The 16,976-nt window shown below is 40.7% G+C and overlaps 1 protein-coding gene across 1 annotated transcript in view; it reads left to right on the top strand.

Annotated features, from left to right (window-relative positions):
* Positions 1-16,938, top strand: part of PDILT (protein disulfide isomerase like, testis expressed) — a 20,811-nt gene extending 3,873 nt beyond the window's left edge. Inside the window, exons 2-11 of the mRNA XM_069870292.1 lie at positions 2,575-2,781; positions 5,708-5,841; positions 7,986-8,123; positions 8,688-8,798; positions 9,741-9,866; positions 10,864-11,061; positions 11,954-12,074; positions 13,425-13,606; positions 15,863-15,952; positions 16,745-16,938. Of these exons, the coding sequence (XP_069726393.1) occupies positions 2,575-2,781; positions 5,708-5,841; positions 7,986-8,123; positions 8,688-8,798; positions 9,741-9,866; positions 10,864-11,061; positions 11,954-12,074; positions 13,425-13,606; positions 15,863-15,952; positions 16,745-16,816 (1,379 nt within the window). The 3' untranslated portion in view covers positions 16,817-16,938. The remainder of the gene's footprint in view (positions 1-2,574; positions 2,782-5,707; positions 5,842-7,985; positions 8,124-8,687; positions 8,799-9,740; positions 9,867-10,863; positions 11,062-11,953; positions 12,075-13,424; positions 13,607-15,862; positions 15,953-16,744) is intronic.
* The last annotated feature ends 38 nt before the right edge of the window (positions 16,939-16,976 follow it).

Raw genomic sequence — 16,976 nt, 5'->3', positions numbered from 1 at the left:
CACCTATTTAATTTCTCTTCAAAAGCCTTTCACAAATCTTTCAAATTTTCTGTTGTCAAAATGGTTTTCACAGGACTTTGCAACTATCCCATAATTCTCTGTGCAAGAATAGTCCTCAGATCCCCAAACAGTCGAGTGAAGACCATTCATGTTTAAGGCTTTCTCAGGCAAGAGAGGCAGAAATAGCCCACGGCATGCACCAGCCCAGGGGTAAAATGACCATCTTGTAGCTGAGACACGTGACAGGTATACTTGTATATCCAACAGAACGCCTGTTCTCATCCTTTTCAGTGAAAATGTTCAATTTCTAAATAAATACAGGGATAACCTAAGGAACAAGCACACAAGCAATATAGACTTTGTGCTTCTGCTTTGTGTGCCAAGCCCACTGTCATCTGTGAAAAAGTGATGTTTGCATTGTCAAGCAGAATATTTGTATATCCAGTGAGACACCAGCTCAGCTGTAGCCTCCTTGCAACCTGTGATTGATAATCTGAGCTGAGATAATGACATTTAATCGGCAAGATGAAGATAACTGCTAAAGACAAGTGTCTCCTTTTCGAGGCACAAAAGCCTTCAAGGTGCCATCACCTCTGCATGTCTTTCCTGGTGACGTTGCCACCAACTCTGCTACGTCTCATCTGCTTGCCCTTGTCCTCCCCCAGCACCCAGCTCCCCTGAACCTGGAGCCTGTGTTGCTGCGTTAGCTTCAGCAGCTGCTCACTCTTCTCAGTGCCCCAAGCGATTGGTGTCAATAGACATCTAGAAGAGAGGAAGCGAAACAAAACTCAAGAAAAGGCTCCAAATAAAAGGAGTGATGATTTCCTGCAACACTCAAGCGACTTGAAAAATAAAGCACCTGTGAGGCAAACAGAGAATGAGTGGAATGAAAAGCAATTGATGGAAAGCTGAAGAGGAGTCTAATCATTCAGGAAAGCAGAGGAAAGGTGTGTGGCTGGATGTTTCCATATGTTCTTTGGGTAGTCAAGGAAACTGTTTTTATCTGTCTGATGAAGCAGGCTGTTCACTCACTGAACTTCTGTCTCACAGTTACCAGGTTAATGGTACTTGGATTTCTCCTGGTCTCCGAGTGCAGCGAATGTTTTACAGGATGGAGTCAGGTACTGCTCCCAGCTCCAGTCAGCAGCTGCTAACCCTGCCAGCTCTCGTTACCTAAAAATGCTAGTTACATTGCTAGTTACTCTGCCTATTCAGGCCATTCAATGATGAGAGATCATTCTGAAAATATCTGTTTGGAATATTTCAGAGAAAAATTGATTTCCCTCCCCACGACAATCTACATACATGTCTAGTGTACATAAAGCTTATTATTCCCTGTACATTTGGGAAGCCTCTAAGTGGCTTCAGCTTCTGTGTCTGGACTTGACCAATAATTTCCCTTCCTAACAGAGTCCTGTTTCACTGTGCTAGAAGCATTTGATCTACCAAACTCCCAATTGTGGTAAAACCTTAGGTTATTAGGAAAAAGTAATTTTATTAGAATTGCTCTTGGTGTAAAACATTGACTTTGGAATTAGCTAGAAGGTGCTGGATCCCCAATTGCAATGTGGCTTCCAGCTTGTTATTCCAATAGCACTCTGTCCAGTACTTACATTTGTAATTTTGTGAAAGAACAGAAGATACTTCCTTTGTTATATTTATACTTTGGGTTTGTGCTTGTGTAAGTACACATCTGACTGTGTATACACACACGCAAGACAAACATAAATGTATGAAACCAAGATTAAATAGATGTTTTTCATCTGTTCCTATTTGAAAAGTACATTGATGAAACTAAAAATTTTCTGTGTAGAAAAAGATTTTGCTCTTTGCAATGAAACAAATCTAACAAGATAGGTACCTCAATTTTATCAAAAGAAAGTAAAATTCATTTTCTTTTCAACTCAAGTCGCGAAACTATAAAGCTCCAGGCCTTTAGCTCTTATCTGACTTCGAATACCAAGCAGTGATGTGTGACTAGTTTCTTTCTCTTCTCCTTTTTTCATGTTAATATTTATAACTCTAGGGCCCAGACTAGGACACCCCTTCTCCCTCCTCCAAACCCACGACTGCCATTTGAGCTAAAGAAGGGCTGGCACATCGCAGTGTGCATAAATATGCTGCCAGTCTCTGAAGGATCACACTCTGTTGCTCTCCTTCCCTCCTCTGTATCTTATCTGCAAAAGTAGTTTCTGCATTACAAAGGTTTGCCTCAGTGAAGTGCTCACAAAAACAGTAGCTTATCAAAGCGTCCTAACATAATATCCAGTTCTGCCCTTGACCTCCCTTTAACTCATACTCAGTATAATCACCCAAACTACTTTTTACTTCCGTGCCATTTCTTCCCAGCAGAACACTTGCAATCCTACTAGTTTTTCACAGTGACTGGTTTGAGGACATGTGGAGTGAACAATCACCTTCAACACAAAGAAGTAAAGATAATTCCTCATTTATTTCTGAGTCATAATAAAACATTATTCAACCCCTCTGCTACTATCTGACACGACAACCCCCACTGGAAAGCTTCAAGCTGTGGCCTGCGTAACCCGTTCTCTTTTGGTTTATCCTTTCTAGATGCTTCTTTAACTCGATCATCTCAGAATTTATCTGAAGAGTTTGCCGAGGCTGCACGACAGCTTAAAAAAGAAGCTCCAAGAATCCAGTTTGGCAAAATTGATGTCACACATCAACAAGATTTGAAAAAAGAATTTAATATTCGAGAGTTTCCTACTGTGAAATTTTTTGTGGATGGCAACAGAGAAGATCCCATAGACTGCAAAGGTAAACTGTTATGCACTGATAAGATAATGATATGTAATTACAGGTTGTACCGATCAATTATGCTGCTGAGAAGAAAAATATAGATGCTCAGATAAAGAATATGCACAGTAGCAAACTGGTTTTGCCCATGGTTTTAAACATACAATTACCTCTGTGCCAATATAAGAACTGGATTTGAATTCATCTTCCAATTGTATAACCGAACTATAAGTTGATTTCACACAGCGAAATTCTTTGCTGGCCTAATTCCAGTGAGTTCAGAGAATCACCCCAACAAGATGACTTACTCTCATTTACTACGATAAACACAAATAAATGCAGAACAGCAAACATGAATTTTGTCCTGAACCTGCTCTGTTTGCACTTCCTCCGGTTCACGGCAGTTCCCATGGTTAGAAATAGGCTGGAGCAATACTCTGTGCATTGAACAATAAACTGTGCATTCACTAAGCTCACACTAAATACACAGCTGTAATTCCTAAACCAGGCAAAAGGATTTTGCAGTTTAGCCATCAGAGGGAGCTCATATGTGGCTCAAAAGAACCATGAAATAATTAGAAGTCTTTGATGGAAAGTTATTAAGCAAAGACAAGATTATTAGAATAGCACTGACTTGAGCAATCCTGGGAAATCCAGGCATTATTAGTTTTTCTTTCACAGATCATATATACAATAACGATATTTAGGTTTTTTTGGCTGAAAATTATGAACTTCTACTCAGTTGACAAAAATTGCATGGCTTGGCCAAGCTTCTGTGAGTGTACTCTAAGCAGATACAGCTGAGTCACAAGCCCAATACAATGAACAAAAAAAGGAACCTAACGTTTGCCTCCTGAGCCTGTACACAATTGAGTGATTTGACTTCTTTAACTGCTGAGCCCCCTGTGGCTGCTGCTGCTGAAAGCTGATCTTCAGTATTTTTAGTAACTTGCTCCTCCTTGGTATTGAATTTCTTACCAAGTTCCCGTCTAGGCTTGTGCAAACAGCAGCTTCTGCACAAATGCTACTGAGAGCGTGATTTGCCATACTGAACTTTTATTACGGGTGCTGATACCTGAGAGCAAAAGCACCTGCCTTTAGTCTCTGATTAAATCGATAATACTGATAAGAAAACCTCTTTTAAACTGGTAAGCCTATTTGACAGGTATGCTTGTGAGAACCAGTGAAAAATACAGAATATCTTAAAACACAATACACATCAGTCACCCTTCAGCAGAGAGCTGCTATCTAAGACACGTTTAACTAGCAAGATGCAAAAAGTTAGGAAACTGGCTTCTGGTCTTTGATTTGTACAAGAGAGCATCAAACATTCAGAGCACGTGTATCACCAATAATAACTTATGTTTTGTTGACTGGCAAATGCTTATGTAAAGCAATGACTAAAATCTCCCCTATTGCGTATGACTTCTAAACCATTGAGAACTGGCAACTGAAAATAAGCAGCAACCACCCAATGACTCCTCATGCAGAACTTGGTATACATCGTACAGAGAAAGAGTAGACCTCACTTAACTCAGGAAATTCCATCAAATATTTCATGGAGGAGGGAGTATTTGAATGATTGTCCTGGCAATGGATGTAGCATGAAAACCAGATCCTAGACCTTGTAAAATCATCAGGTACAACTCCAAGGTCAGAATTTGGCCAGTAGAAACAAGCTATTCGGACTGTTTAAAGCAACATGAAAGAAAGATTAACCAAGTGAAAAATACACTTAAAGGTTATATCACTGACTTAAGCCTTAAGACCTCAATTCTGCATTTAGACAGCAGAAGTCGAGCACTATGTGGCCACTAGATACTGCTCTGTGCTTTGTTCTGCAGCCTCTACTCTCCAGAGCCTGCCTGCTTCACCTTAAAAAATAGTATTTTAAACTAGTTGCAACGCAGCCTACTGCAAAATGACTTGATGGCAGTAAAATGGTCTGACTCAATTTTGATCTTGTCATATTGCTAAAATGCACAGTACCAGGACTTGCATCTTTGATAATCCACTTGTACTGCACATCTTGACTCTAGCACTTCACAGCATACAGACTTTTTCTTTTTCACATATAACTTTCATTAACCCTTCACTGGATTCTTGCTATGGTCCAACAAAGATGTTGTACTTACAGAGGTGAAAGGGCTGCTTTACAGCTGATAGTCTATACACCTGACCCTCAGCTCTAATTCCTCTGAAAACACAATAGCTAGAAAATGTATTTTTTAAAGAGTCTCGAGATTCCTAAACCTTCTGACAGCTTGAAGAGAATTTACCAAATAAACATACTGACTGTAAACTCAATAAAACTGCCAGCAATAATTTGGAACCCAGAAGATGGAACAATCCAGAATTAAAGGACAATTCTGACACTTCAGCTTTGTTTCTTATGTTTAAGCTGAACAGAGAAGCTGCAGCACCACAGAGGAGTTTCAACGTGTCTCTCTGCCTATCAGATCTCTTCTGCGACACCGAAGGAACAATTTTGACATCTAATTTAATTGAACAGAGAGTTCAATAAAATCTGCAATTGGTTTGAAGTCATTTTAGATTAAACCTCAGGTCGATAGCTCTTTATAGCTTACTGTGATTTTGGGACACATGAAATCTCGGAGAACAGGTTTTCTACTTGTCTGAATTTCCCCACCTCTATTCTCCATAGATGATTAAGCAGTTAATTGGACATACAGCCATTTGCAGAAGTAAAAAGGAACACCATACCGACCCACTGTTGATCTTCTATAGTCAGCAATAGTTTAAATGGTGATTTGAGGCTGAATTTGAATACCCCAAGCCCATTGAATCAGCTTTGACCTCATTCTTAAGGAGCTGAAGTCCATTTCTATTCAGCGTTCTTCTGCCCCTCCACTGCCTCTATCCTTATTGGACAGAAATTTCTGTAATTCATTTTGATGGTCATTTTAACTCTCTTTTCCTTCCACAGGAGTCAGACAGGCCTCAGCCTTTATTACATGGATAAAAAGAAGAACAGGACCTAGCACTGTTATAATCAACTCTACTGATCAGGCTGAAGCTATCATAAATGCTGATGATTTGGCAGTGATTGGCTTTTTTAAGGTAATTCACTGGGAAACTCAAAAGGCTGGTTTCTGCTCCAACTTCATGATATCCTGCTGGCTATCACCACCAAATCTCATGCATCCAAAAGACCTAGTACTCCCCTGAAATACCCAGGCCCTCAGTTTTCTCTGCTTTTTTAATTTATTTAATTATTTCTATCTACTTTTTTGCACCTCTAGATAAGCAGCCCAGGCAGAGATAAAAACGTCTCACACCCCAGCACTTTTCCTGAATAGGTACCTAGGCACAAAGACTTATCTCTCTGAGAGCAGCTTCCGTGAGCACGATGCTGCAGCAGCACTTGCACAGCCCTGGTCACAACAGACTTGCCTCTATTCTCATAGAAAGGGCTTCTGCCAAACCATCCCAAATTTGGTGGCTGGTGGGTTATGGTGCTACAGAAGTCTCCAAACGTAAATAACTAACCCCTGCCCAAAGTTGTAACTGATCTAAAAATCCAGAGTTAACCAGTCACTGCATTTCTATGCAAACACAGTGTAAAAGCATAAACCTGAATAGTTGCAGGCTGTTCTTGCAAAGGAATGTTCTCTTCCTGCTTAAGCCATAAAAAAAAAAAAAAAAAAAAAGCAGTAAGCATTGTCTAATCTATTGGAGAGCCTTTTCTTTACCTTTCCATTTGACAATTTCAACAACCTCAGTGAAATTCAGAAGGGCAGAGCTCCAGCTCCATGAATATCTCACTAACTGCAGTTTTTAGCTCCTGCCAGCTAAGACATCTGCATGGATAAGTCATAAAATATTACACTGTATATGATCCAACTCATGTTCCTTCTCAAGTACTTCCTACTAGTTCCCAGAGCACAGTAACGTTCTTAAGATACGGGGCTGAATGAGACAGAACAATAGTCAAATTGTGCAAAATAAATTTCAGCTGTCAAAGCACACAGTCAGAAGTCAGTAAAACAGGAACGTTTTTTTCCTGTTCTTTCAATGTGTCCTTGATGTCTTCAATATCTAAACCAGTCAGTTAAGGATTCTCTCTAACTAAAGAGACTTTCATTCTGGTATCTCTCAGCATGTCTGGACTCATACCTGAACTGATGTGGAAAACAGGACTCGTTACCAAATGCCCCATAGTAACAGAGCTGGTGAACACATACAGCTTAATAGGGCAAACTGTGAAAGTGCTCAGAGTGCCCAGAATTTTGCTTTGCAGCAATCTGCTTGCAGCCATTTATGAAGGAAAGCAGTTTTCCAGTGCTGGGCCAGACTGAAAAGCCCTTGCTAGCACAGTGATGCTGGAGAGTTCCCCGAACCACGCTGATAGCAGATATTGCCTGTAGATGTGTTTGACTGGGCTCCGTGATTTCACTCTGGGGCTGAAATTACAATAAATGAGTATGGCCATGTGAGAAATTTAAAGGGCAGAAGCCAGAAGAACAGCATCCAAGTAAATAAAGAGCTGTATTTGGCCTTCTACTAGTCACAGATTGCTCACAAATGTGAGTGCCAGAAAGTGTTGGGAAGTCCAGCATATAAATTACTATCCATCTAGCATGAAATAATTGTCTGATTAAGACAAATTGTGAAGTGCTGTTACCTTTCCCCGTGCTTATTTACTATTAGTTTGAGGGTGGACAGCACCGTGACTGTTTGACAGATGTAGGAGTCAAGGTCCTTGCCTTGAAGAGCACTCAGTCAAAGCACCAAACACATCAGCCAGGTCCTCTTGCAAGCAGAGAGCCCTCCTCTTTAATCCATCACATGCTGCCGTGTGGCTCCCTTCACAGCTGTGCAGATGGGCTGTGGCAGGGGAGCATCTATTGACATGATCCTTCCCTGTCTGCAGGAGTCTTTGCAGGCTGTGGAAATGCCAGCGTAGAGCAGGGCAGATGCGATTAGCACAGGAAGGATGTAGGGGACCATACGCCACCCATAGTGACTCAGCCCAGCTGACACTAGCTGGGAAAGTGAATGCACTAGTGTTGTAACGACAGTCCTAGGATCTCCCCTGTTGAGAATATCTCCCCTTGGATGTAATCGTGGCAAGCTATAGTCACTTTACACTCTCTTCTCTACCTCACAAGTGTTTAGGGGTGTGCCTCCCTTGTAGCTCTCACTCCTACACATCCCAGTAGGATGCAGGACACAATCTTAATAAATACTCTTTCTGAGACTAGGAACTTCACAATGACAGCATGGAAGTTTTCCGTGAGACAGCAAAAGATGTGCCAGAAATGCCTTTTGGGATGACAGCCAGTGACAATGTCTGCGCTGACTATGGCATCCAAAAGAACACTGTTGTTGTCTTTAAGAAGGTAAGAGTACAAAAGCCTAGCAGATAAGGTGCAGTTTCAGAATTTTTTGAAGTTAAATAATCAGTATAAGGTGGTTTTATTTTTCCAGTCCATGTTCTAATCAACACATGCTGCCAGGTTCATGAGTTTTGCAGACATTTACCTCTTTTCCTTGGTTACTTTGGGTCAAGAACCTTCTTTTCTTCCAATGCACAATAGAAGGAGTAGCCAACTCTTGTTGGAATGGAACTACACAGAAGTAGCAACAAAATTTAGGCTATGAAGTGGTCAGATCAAGGATGTCCTAAGTAAGTATGTATCACAGATAGTATACATGGATTTAGGAAAGATTTTTCACTATGTTAAGATTACTGAGCAGATTAAGACTGTTAGCAGCACGTTGAATTTTAGCTATAATCTTGTTCTGTAATCTAGTTGTAACATTTATTTCAAAAGTTATGGGATTTCAGTTACTGAGGATCATAGAACAGCAAAGCCGAGAACAACATTTTAGAGTACAGACAACCTCTTTGCTCCTATAGCTGATAAGGCCAACAATCTCACGAATTTCACTATTTGTCCAAGGGAAAACCTGTGCATAATGAAGTGCTTGAAGATGGCAGACAGAACAAACTGGATTTAACAAGGTTCATCAAAACTTTTAACTTGGATTTGGTCACTGAATATAATCTTGAGGTATGTGCATTCCATTGTATTAACAAAAGCCACAGGAGAAAACCAGGAAAGACAGGAATCCGTGCAGAAAAAGACCTGGGTAGCTATTCTGCTCCTTATTATTTTGTTTGCTTATTTGGCTAGGTCAGTCCTAAACACATCCAGAAACACCAGCAAAACCCAACAGGCTGCTCTTGGTCTAACCCAGGCCAGAGGATGCTTCCCTTTGGCAAGATGTTGTTTCTTAGAGGATATGGGGGAATGGTTGGCCAAACTGAACTTAACTGAACAAGGAAACAATTTCCTTCCTGTGGAACCAGCACAAAGACCTGGGCTGCTTCTGCAGCAACTACGTGGGGTGGGGAGGTCGGAAAGTCTTGTCCCTATCCTGGCTCCAACCCTTCCACTCCCATGCAGCAGCTGGGTACTCTGAGCCAAGAAGAAAGAAACCAGCAGTTAACTGTTGACAGTGAAGGTAGAAAGGGAAAGACATGGAAATACCTGCTTGCCTGGGAGACATCCCATTGCCTCTGACCGTGCGGTGGCATGAGAAAAAGGTGCCTCTGTGCAAGAAAGCAGATGTGAGCTGCTGACGCCACTCAGAAGTGAAGGACGTACCCAAACCAGGTCTAGCTCCTGCAGCTGCTGCTGTTGGGCCTCCCTGGGTAACCCTGCCTTTTACTTTCAGCACATTTTAGCATGAATTCTTCAGCACGTGTTATCCAGGAGGTCAGGCTAGAAGATTGTAACATTCCCTTCTGACTGTACAAATCTATGAATAACAATGAGGTTTTTCCTGGAACAGAGAAAACATTTAGCAGCTGTCTATTCTTCTCACTATCTTCTTTAAAACAACAAAAACCCAGTTATGGGCATGATTGGGAACTGAGTGTTAGAATCTGCAATAGCAGAACTGAATGACACCTAAAGACTGGAACAGATGTTGAGTCTTTTGTTCTCCAGACATCTGTGAAGATATTTGATGTCCCTGTTGAAAATCACATCTTGCTGTTCACCCCAAAGAACTCGGAGACATTCAACGTGATTTATGAAAACTACAAGTCTGCTGCTGCGGAATTTAGAGGAAAGGTTTGTAATGCTGAATCCTGCTTTGCAAATATGAATGACAGAAGATCAATGGTAAAACACCCATCGATGTTGGTAACAAGTACACTGCTGTCAGTCTGTCTTCTAGGTCTACCAAACCATATAAAAATAGTTTCAGTAACTGTTCTTTGCATTAGCTAAGGACATTAGCTAAGCTGAAAAATAAACTTAATTTGAAAATGATTCTTTAAAATGCAACTGTCACACAAACCAACACTAATTCCAACTGCTCCAAGTAAACCTGTTTCTGATTTTACAAATACAACTTTCTAGGAGCAACTCCCAACAAAAGACAGTTTTAGCACAGTTCTGGCAATTTCTGCCACCCCAGGAAATGCCACGAGGACCTCAGGCTGTTGCTCGAGCCAAGAGCTCGAACCAGCTACAATGCAGGGAAAAGAAATACTGCAAGGCACCTGCATAGCCTTGCTTGCAGCTCATGTTTGCACGCGTATAAACAGATACAGGCAGTCACACACAGAAGTATTTATATTTTCCATTGTCAATCATTGTGATGCTACTCCTGCTCCAAGTACATGAGATACTGAAGAACGCTAAGTCATCACGTAATAAAGTATCACACATTAGTCTTGGTAAAGTCAAATGGATTTCAGGAGCTTCAGCTCTTTTGTCCTGTTAAGATTTATTAGGCAGAGCAATAAGAGCTTTGAGGGGTAATTTATTACTGTAACTCAAATTACTGTAACTCAAATAGGTGACAGCAAACCCCTGGGAAAGGACAGAGGGAAAAGCTCTATTCCTTTCAGCTGCTTTAGCATTTGTTTTCAGCTAGGATCAAGTTATGATAAAGTCCACAGAGCTGCTGGTGGCTGGACTGAGACCAAGAAATGGTTCTATACATTTCCTTGCCTTTAAAGTTAGATCCTAGCCCACTGCCGAGCTTCATGGCCTGATTTCTTACAATGGCTGAACCAAAGCTGGAAGACTCAACCAGCTGCATGCCTCTCTTTATTATCAGATAATATTTGTCTTGGTGGACACTGATGAAACAAGGAATGGACGAGTTTTTGAGTATTTTCGCATCAGGGATATTGATGTTCCAGCCGTGAGAATCCTAAATCTGACAAGTGATGCAAAGTACAAAATGCCTGCAGATGAGGTGACTGTGGAGAACCTAAAAGAATTTTGCCAGAGCTACCTAAATGGAAAAGCAAAGGTATGTCAGTTACTAATGAGATGCCCCGCTACTACACCAGCTAAAACACTAATAACTGTGCAAAACATCCCCTTTTAAATTTAAGAACAGTACACTAAAAGTTCCAATTATCTATTTATTAATTTCCTCTCACTCTAATGCATTCAACTACAGTTGTTGATGGAGCATTACTCTGTATTTAACAACTGAGGTGGACTACAAAGTCCTTCAGCCTTTCTACGCAAAAACTGGATAAATCACTTATGGCCCAACAATTTAGTTCATTTCAGCTGATGTATTTTACTGGGTTAAAAACTCCCTAGGTCTCGATCTTTCCAATACTATAAGGGAGATGTTTCACTTCCTTAGCTGGGAGAGATGCAAACAATGATTGCAACAGACTTAGCAGTTATAGAGAAGTTCAGTAAGTAGACATTGACAGTTTCAGAATGGAGTAAGATCTGGTATTTCTTGTAAGTGAGGTTAAACAGAATGATTTTGCATGGGGGGGGTGTCATTCCCAAAGGTAAATACAATTTTTGTTGTCATAATGAGGCATCATCCTCCATGGTCATGTGAAAAATACATTGAAGTGTTTTACTTATTCAGTGCCCTTCAAATTGATTTACTTTTGTTTCCATCTGAGCAGCAGATCTTGATTTCAGTGTTGGAGGAGGGCAAAAGGACAGAAGAGGTGGAGATATCTCCTCTTCCAACCAAAATGTGCTTGAGTAGCACACTCCTACCAGAGAACAGTTTCTATGGAGAATGCAGAAATACAAGAAATGATGTGCAGTGATAGTGCACATTAGGCAGAGAAACATCCCGTTAGGCTTACGTTAATTTGATCCGGAGTACAGTTTCTCAATGCCCCCTGCTCCTCTTTCACAGCAGTGTTTCTGTTTCTGCTCAGCTACATCTCTCTAGTGAAGAAATTCCAGAGGACTGGGACAAGATGCCTGTCAAAGTGCTTGTTGGGAAAAATTTCAACAGGATTGTCTTCAACAAGACCATGACTGTGTTTGTTATGTTTTGTAAGTCTTATTGTTGTATCCAGATTTTAAGTTGCTTTGATATGATCAATTGGAAGTGAAAAATGAAAGCTCATGCTTATGTACAAAACTAATCTTTGCACTTTAGAGAAGCTGAGCTTAATGAATTTTTGTTGTTCAATGAAAGCATTGAAGAAAAATGTGTCATATCTATGGAAACACCGTGATACCTTTGTTGACTTGAGGTTGAGTAACACTGGATCCCTTAAGTAAATATTTGTCAAGGCTGTATTAAATTCTGTGACACAGAATGACACTAGAACACCACTTTGTACGTGGGACCATCAGAGCTGCTGGACAGCATGAGCCAGGCTGTCCTCCATGGACAGAGGGAGACTTCACTGAGGCTGCCTGGTTGTAGTGCTCTAGGATTAGATCCCAGAGAGGATTTGTGGTTTAACAAATTGTAACTCTTTTTTTCCTCCTTTGTCTGCAAGGCAAGTGGCTTTCCTGCTTGACTCTTCTCAGCAAGAAGCCACTGCTCTATCCCTGTACCAGCCAACAGGGATTAGTTTGTGCCTTAATTACCTCAACAGGGCAAATAAGCAGCATTAACATAGACAACTAACTAGGTGTACTGCCCTGAATTCCAGAAATTCTTAAAGGCAGTATGTTCCCGCAGTCCGCGGAGCTGGCTGTGGCAGTTTTATTCCTGCAAGTCATTTTTACATTTCAGTATCATGAACAAACTAATCGAAGCAGGAACTGAATGAGGTCCTCTGGAAATGGAAGGCTGGCAAGTAGGATGTAGTGCATTCAGGGAAGTGCCCCAGGAATTTTAATTCCATCTGAAGCAAATATGAGCATCGTTCTCACAACTGGAGGATTGCAGCCATATCATATGCTGTTTAAGGGGATCCTAGGTCCTCAGCAGTTTGCCTTTTTACTAACTTACATGAGTGCAGTAGCTGAAGTAAAAACACCACCATACCTCAAACTCTTACTGAAAATACAGCATGACTTATGAAAACAGCTAATTTTAGTATGCAGAAAGTATTTCACCATGGGAATGATGCAAGACTTGGTTGAGTTGCATTGGTTATCTGGCATGCCTCTCCAGCCAAGTCATATGAGAAGCATTGCATGTTTGTTATAGTCATAAAAATCTAAACACAGCTAAAGCAGCACTGCTATCAGAAACGCATCAGTGAGTAGTTATTTATCACTACATGAAAACTCATGAAATTCGTGAAGGGTGAATGGTTTCAAGTAGAGGCTGGCCACATCTGAAATCAAAAAAACCTGTTAACTTTGAGGGTTAAGTGGGTCCCAGTGATTGCACCAGCACACGTTCTTCTACCAGACCATATCCTTCTACTTTTAAATTTGCAGATGCCCCTTGGTCCTATGACTGCAGAAAACTCCTGCCAATCTGGGATGAGCTAGGAGAACAATATGAAAGTCACAAAGACATAATCATTGCAAAGATAGATGTCACGGCAAATGACATCCTCTCCGTTGGATTAGATCGTTACCCGTTCTTCAGACTGTTTCCTGCTGGACCAGATCACCAGGTGAGAGGTTGTCAGAGCAGAGTGTGGAGACATAGCTCCACACTGCAGGAGGATATGCGTGTGTGTGTGTATATGCACACCTGTCATGATGAGAAAGGAGTCCTTTAAGCAAGAAAGCTTTGATCCTTGTTACTCAACACTGTATTTATTGTGATCAAGAGCCTGAATTAGAGGAAGAACATTTCTATCACCTCTCCTATGTGTCAGGCTGTGGCAAAAGCCCTTGTATCATTTACCTTGTACCATGACAAGGACCTACAAGTCATTACAGCCTTACATTCTGCTGTTTAACAATCTCCAAGCTGCTTGTTGGGTTCTAGCAGCAGTCTCATCCCAGAGTGAACTGAAAGATACCTCCTAAACATGGCAAAGCCTTTTTCCTCCAAGCCATGACAAGAGATATACAGTCACAGAACTACCCTGTGCCCGTTGTTTCTGCAGCAGGTATGACTGTAGCCTATAAAATGGTGTTACTACTCTTGTTATATCCTCCGTATTTTCATAAAACTCAAATCCCAAAACTTTCTTCTATACACTTATGCCAGTAATTTTACTTCATTCCAGACTTAACTGGGAATAAATATTTGTTGTCAAAACCAATGACCTTTACAATACGCTACCTCATACATCAGCTATGTCACACAATAATCAGAAAATGCTGCTGAAAGAAAAAAAAAAATCAAACGGTTACATTCCTCCATCTATGTAGACAATCTAATTAAAAAGAAAATATCTCTGAAGCAAAAAAAAATAAATTAAATTCTAAGATACTGGTATAATTAAGGCATTACTAAGCTTTTCATTTTTCTTCTTAGTCCTAAACTTAAATTAAATTCAAAGACATTTGCCCATGTCCTCATTTAATCTTTGAGGGAGAGATTTTCCTTTCAGATGTGCATGCATAGCTTCTAATGAATTGAACTGCAGTCCTGCATACTCACATTGAGTTTAGTCTTTATGCAGAAAAGCAGAAACACATTAAATGCTCATAAAAAATGACAGTTTGTCAAAAAATATCAGTAAAAGCTTTCATTAACTATTAAGGGATTGTTTCATACTTAGAAATACCCTGAAATTAAGGAGTAATTGAAATTCCAAGTTCTTCCTTGTGCACCATGCTTTTAAACTAGTTTCCTCAACTTCAAAGATTTTTAACTTGTATTTGAATCACAAAATTCTCAGGGTGGGAAGGGACCTCTGGAGATCATCTAGTTAGCCCACTTTGTGTTACCTGGAGTTAAGTGGAGCTAAGAGATCTAGATCTATGCTGGGCGTTCAAGCACTTGCCCAGTTTTCCAAAGCAGCAACTGAGTGTTCATGTGTTGGGGAACAGTTATAACCAGAGCTGAAGGAACAAGACAGTGAATCTGATTAATTACGTGGAAAAGGGAGTGACCAGGCATCATCTGAGCTCCATCTGTGAAGCTGATGAACAATTCATCCACAGTGTCATCCACACCAAATTTAAGAGACAAACATGCATTTTTTCAGATAGATTTGAAGATTACTCTACTTGGATTAAGTGAGAAAAAATAACATTCAGGTACTCTTATGCACTGATATTGCACAGGGATCAGTTGCTTCTCTGGCTTTCCAGGTCTTCGGGCTTTGAGATATAACTGTTCCAGCCATTACCAGAGTCAATAAAAATCAAGACTCATCTGAGAATATTAATACCCTCTGAAGGAATCAAATAATCTTTCTCAAGTAACTCAGGCTTGCAAATATAAAAAAAATAGCTTCAAGGCTGCTACACTTTTTACTACAGGCGAATACCTTACTGAATAGAAATATCAAATCTGTGTGTGCTTTTAGTAAATCCACCAGAGAACAGAGGTGTTTTGTTACTGTCCTTTGAATTCAAATCAAGCAGAAGAGCAACTAGCATGAAGTAACATTATTGGTCTCAATGGGAGTAAGTCAGTTTAATCCAAGTAAGAATAGGCACCTGCCTATTTCTAAATACACTTGGGTAACAGCAGACAGTTCCCAATGTCATGCACATGAGCGTCTATAAGTTTTTGTTAAAAGACTTGTGGAAGATCCTTTTACACTTCCAGAGAACAAAGGGTAGGGTGAGGGAACGAAATCTTTAAAATTCAGGTGCCTAGACCTGCTCTAGTGCCTTTAAAATTCAGGTGCCTACTGAGCACAGAAGTCAGGAGTTCGGTCAGTCTAAAGAACTGAAATCCTCCAGCTGATTATGTTGTTATTTTGCGTACAGAGTTAAATACTTAACCTTGAAACACTTTTCAGGAGGTGGCCTACACTGGGGAACATACGTTGGAGGCATTTTCAGAATTCTTAGAAGAACAGAGCAAGACAAAAGCAGAATCAGAAGATAAGGTAGGCATTTGATCCAGACACTGACTGATCTGCCGTGCAGCCCAAGGCATGTTCACACCTTGTACAGCCACACCTGAGCTGGTTCTAGCACAGCCACACACGGGCTCCAGCCACTGCTCACATCAGTACCTGGGCAGCTCTCACCAGCTTTTAGACGGTTTCAAGCTGACTAGCTTGGCATGACCACAAAACTAATGTTGGGGCACAGAACTCTGCAGTGAAAGATCAGACATCCAGCTGTGTCCAGACATTGCACTCTCCTGGTTTCCAAACCCCAATCCCTACGGCTGGCGTCTGCCTCGGATGCACGTTCTTTTAGCAATGTGCTTGAAGCAAATCTGTCGAGTCCCATACCCAGGTATATACATTCAGTCATTTTCCCAGAAGATCACAGTATGAGGCGAGTACCGTACTTGACATGAATTCCCCTGCTGGAGTAACTCCTCGTTCTCACCTCAGGGCACTGACGAAACAAGAAGGAGATTGCTTACGAAAGACTATCTTATGCCCATCAGCTTACCAAACACAGTTTCCAAGCTCTTATTAAACCTTCACACAAGGCCTTAGCTAAGCTTTGCCATAAACCGGTGTAAAGGTTTGAAAACAAAACCTGTTTTAGCAACAGCTGCACGACCTCATTAACATGCCCTTAATTTCCTCAGCTGAAATGATGAGGATCTGAATTTCATAGAACCTTACAAATTTTTTTGGAAGCAAAGAATTACTAGAGGAATTCTCTTTGTGAACATCAGTAATAATCAGATTTCTTCTTGCATTTGCTTTTTTTAAAAGGATCCTTCAGGAGGAATCAAAGAGGATCTTGGCCAAAAAGAGACCATAATAACAGAGAAAGAAGAACTTTAATAGCACAGAAAAAGAGCAAAATCCTGAGGACTATGGGGAATCCTTCCTGGAAAGAACTCACTGCAAGAATGAATCTTCTAAAGCAAACAGAGAGCTGGACCAAAAAATAAAAGTAATCAATTCAATATCAGTGGTTTATTATGTGTGACTTCTCTTCTGA

This window comes from Phaenicophaeus curvirostris, chromosome 16, assembly GCF_032191515.1.
Source record: "Phaenicophaeus curvirostris isolate KB17595 chromosome 16, BPBGC_Pcur_1.0, whole genome shotgun sequence".
Lineage (NCBI taxonomy): Eukaryota > Metazoa > Chordata > Aves > Cuculiformes > Cuculidae > Phaenicophaeus > Phaenicophaeus curvirostris.
Note: the sequence above shows the minus strand (reverse complement) of the source record. Positions and strands in the feature narration are given on the sequence as shown.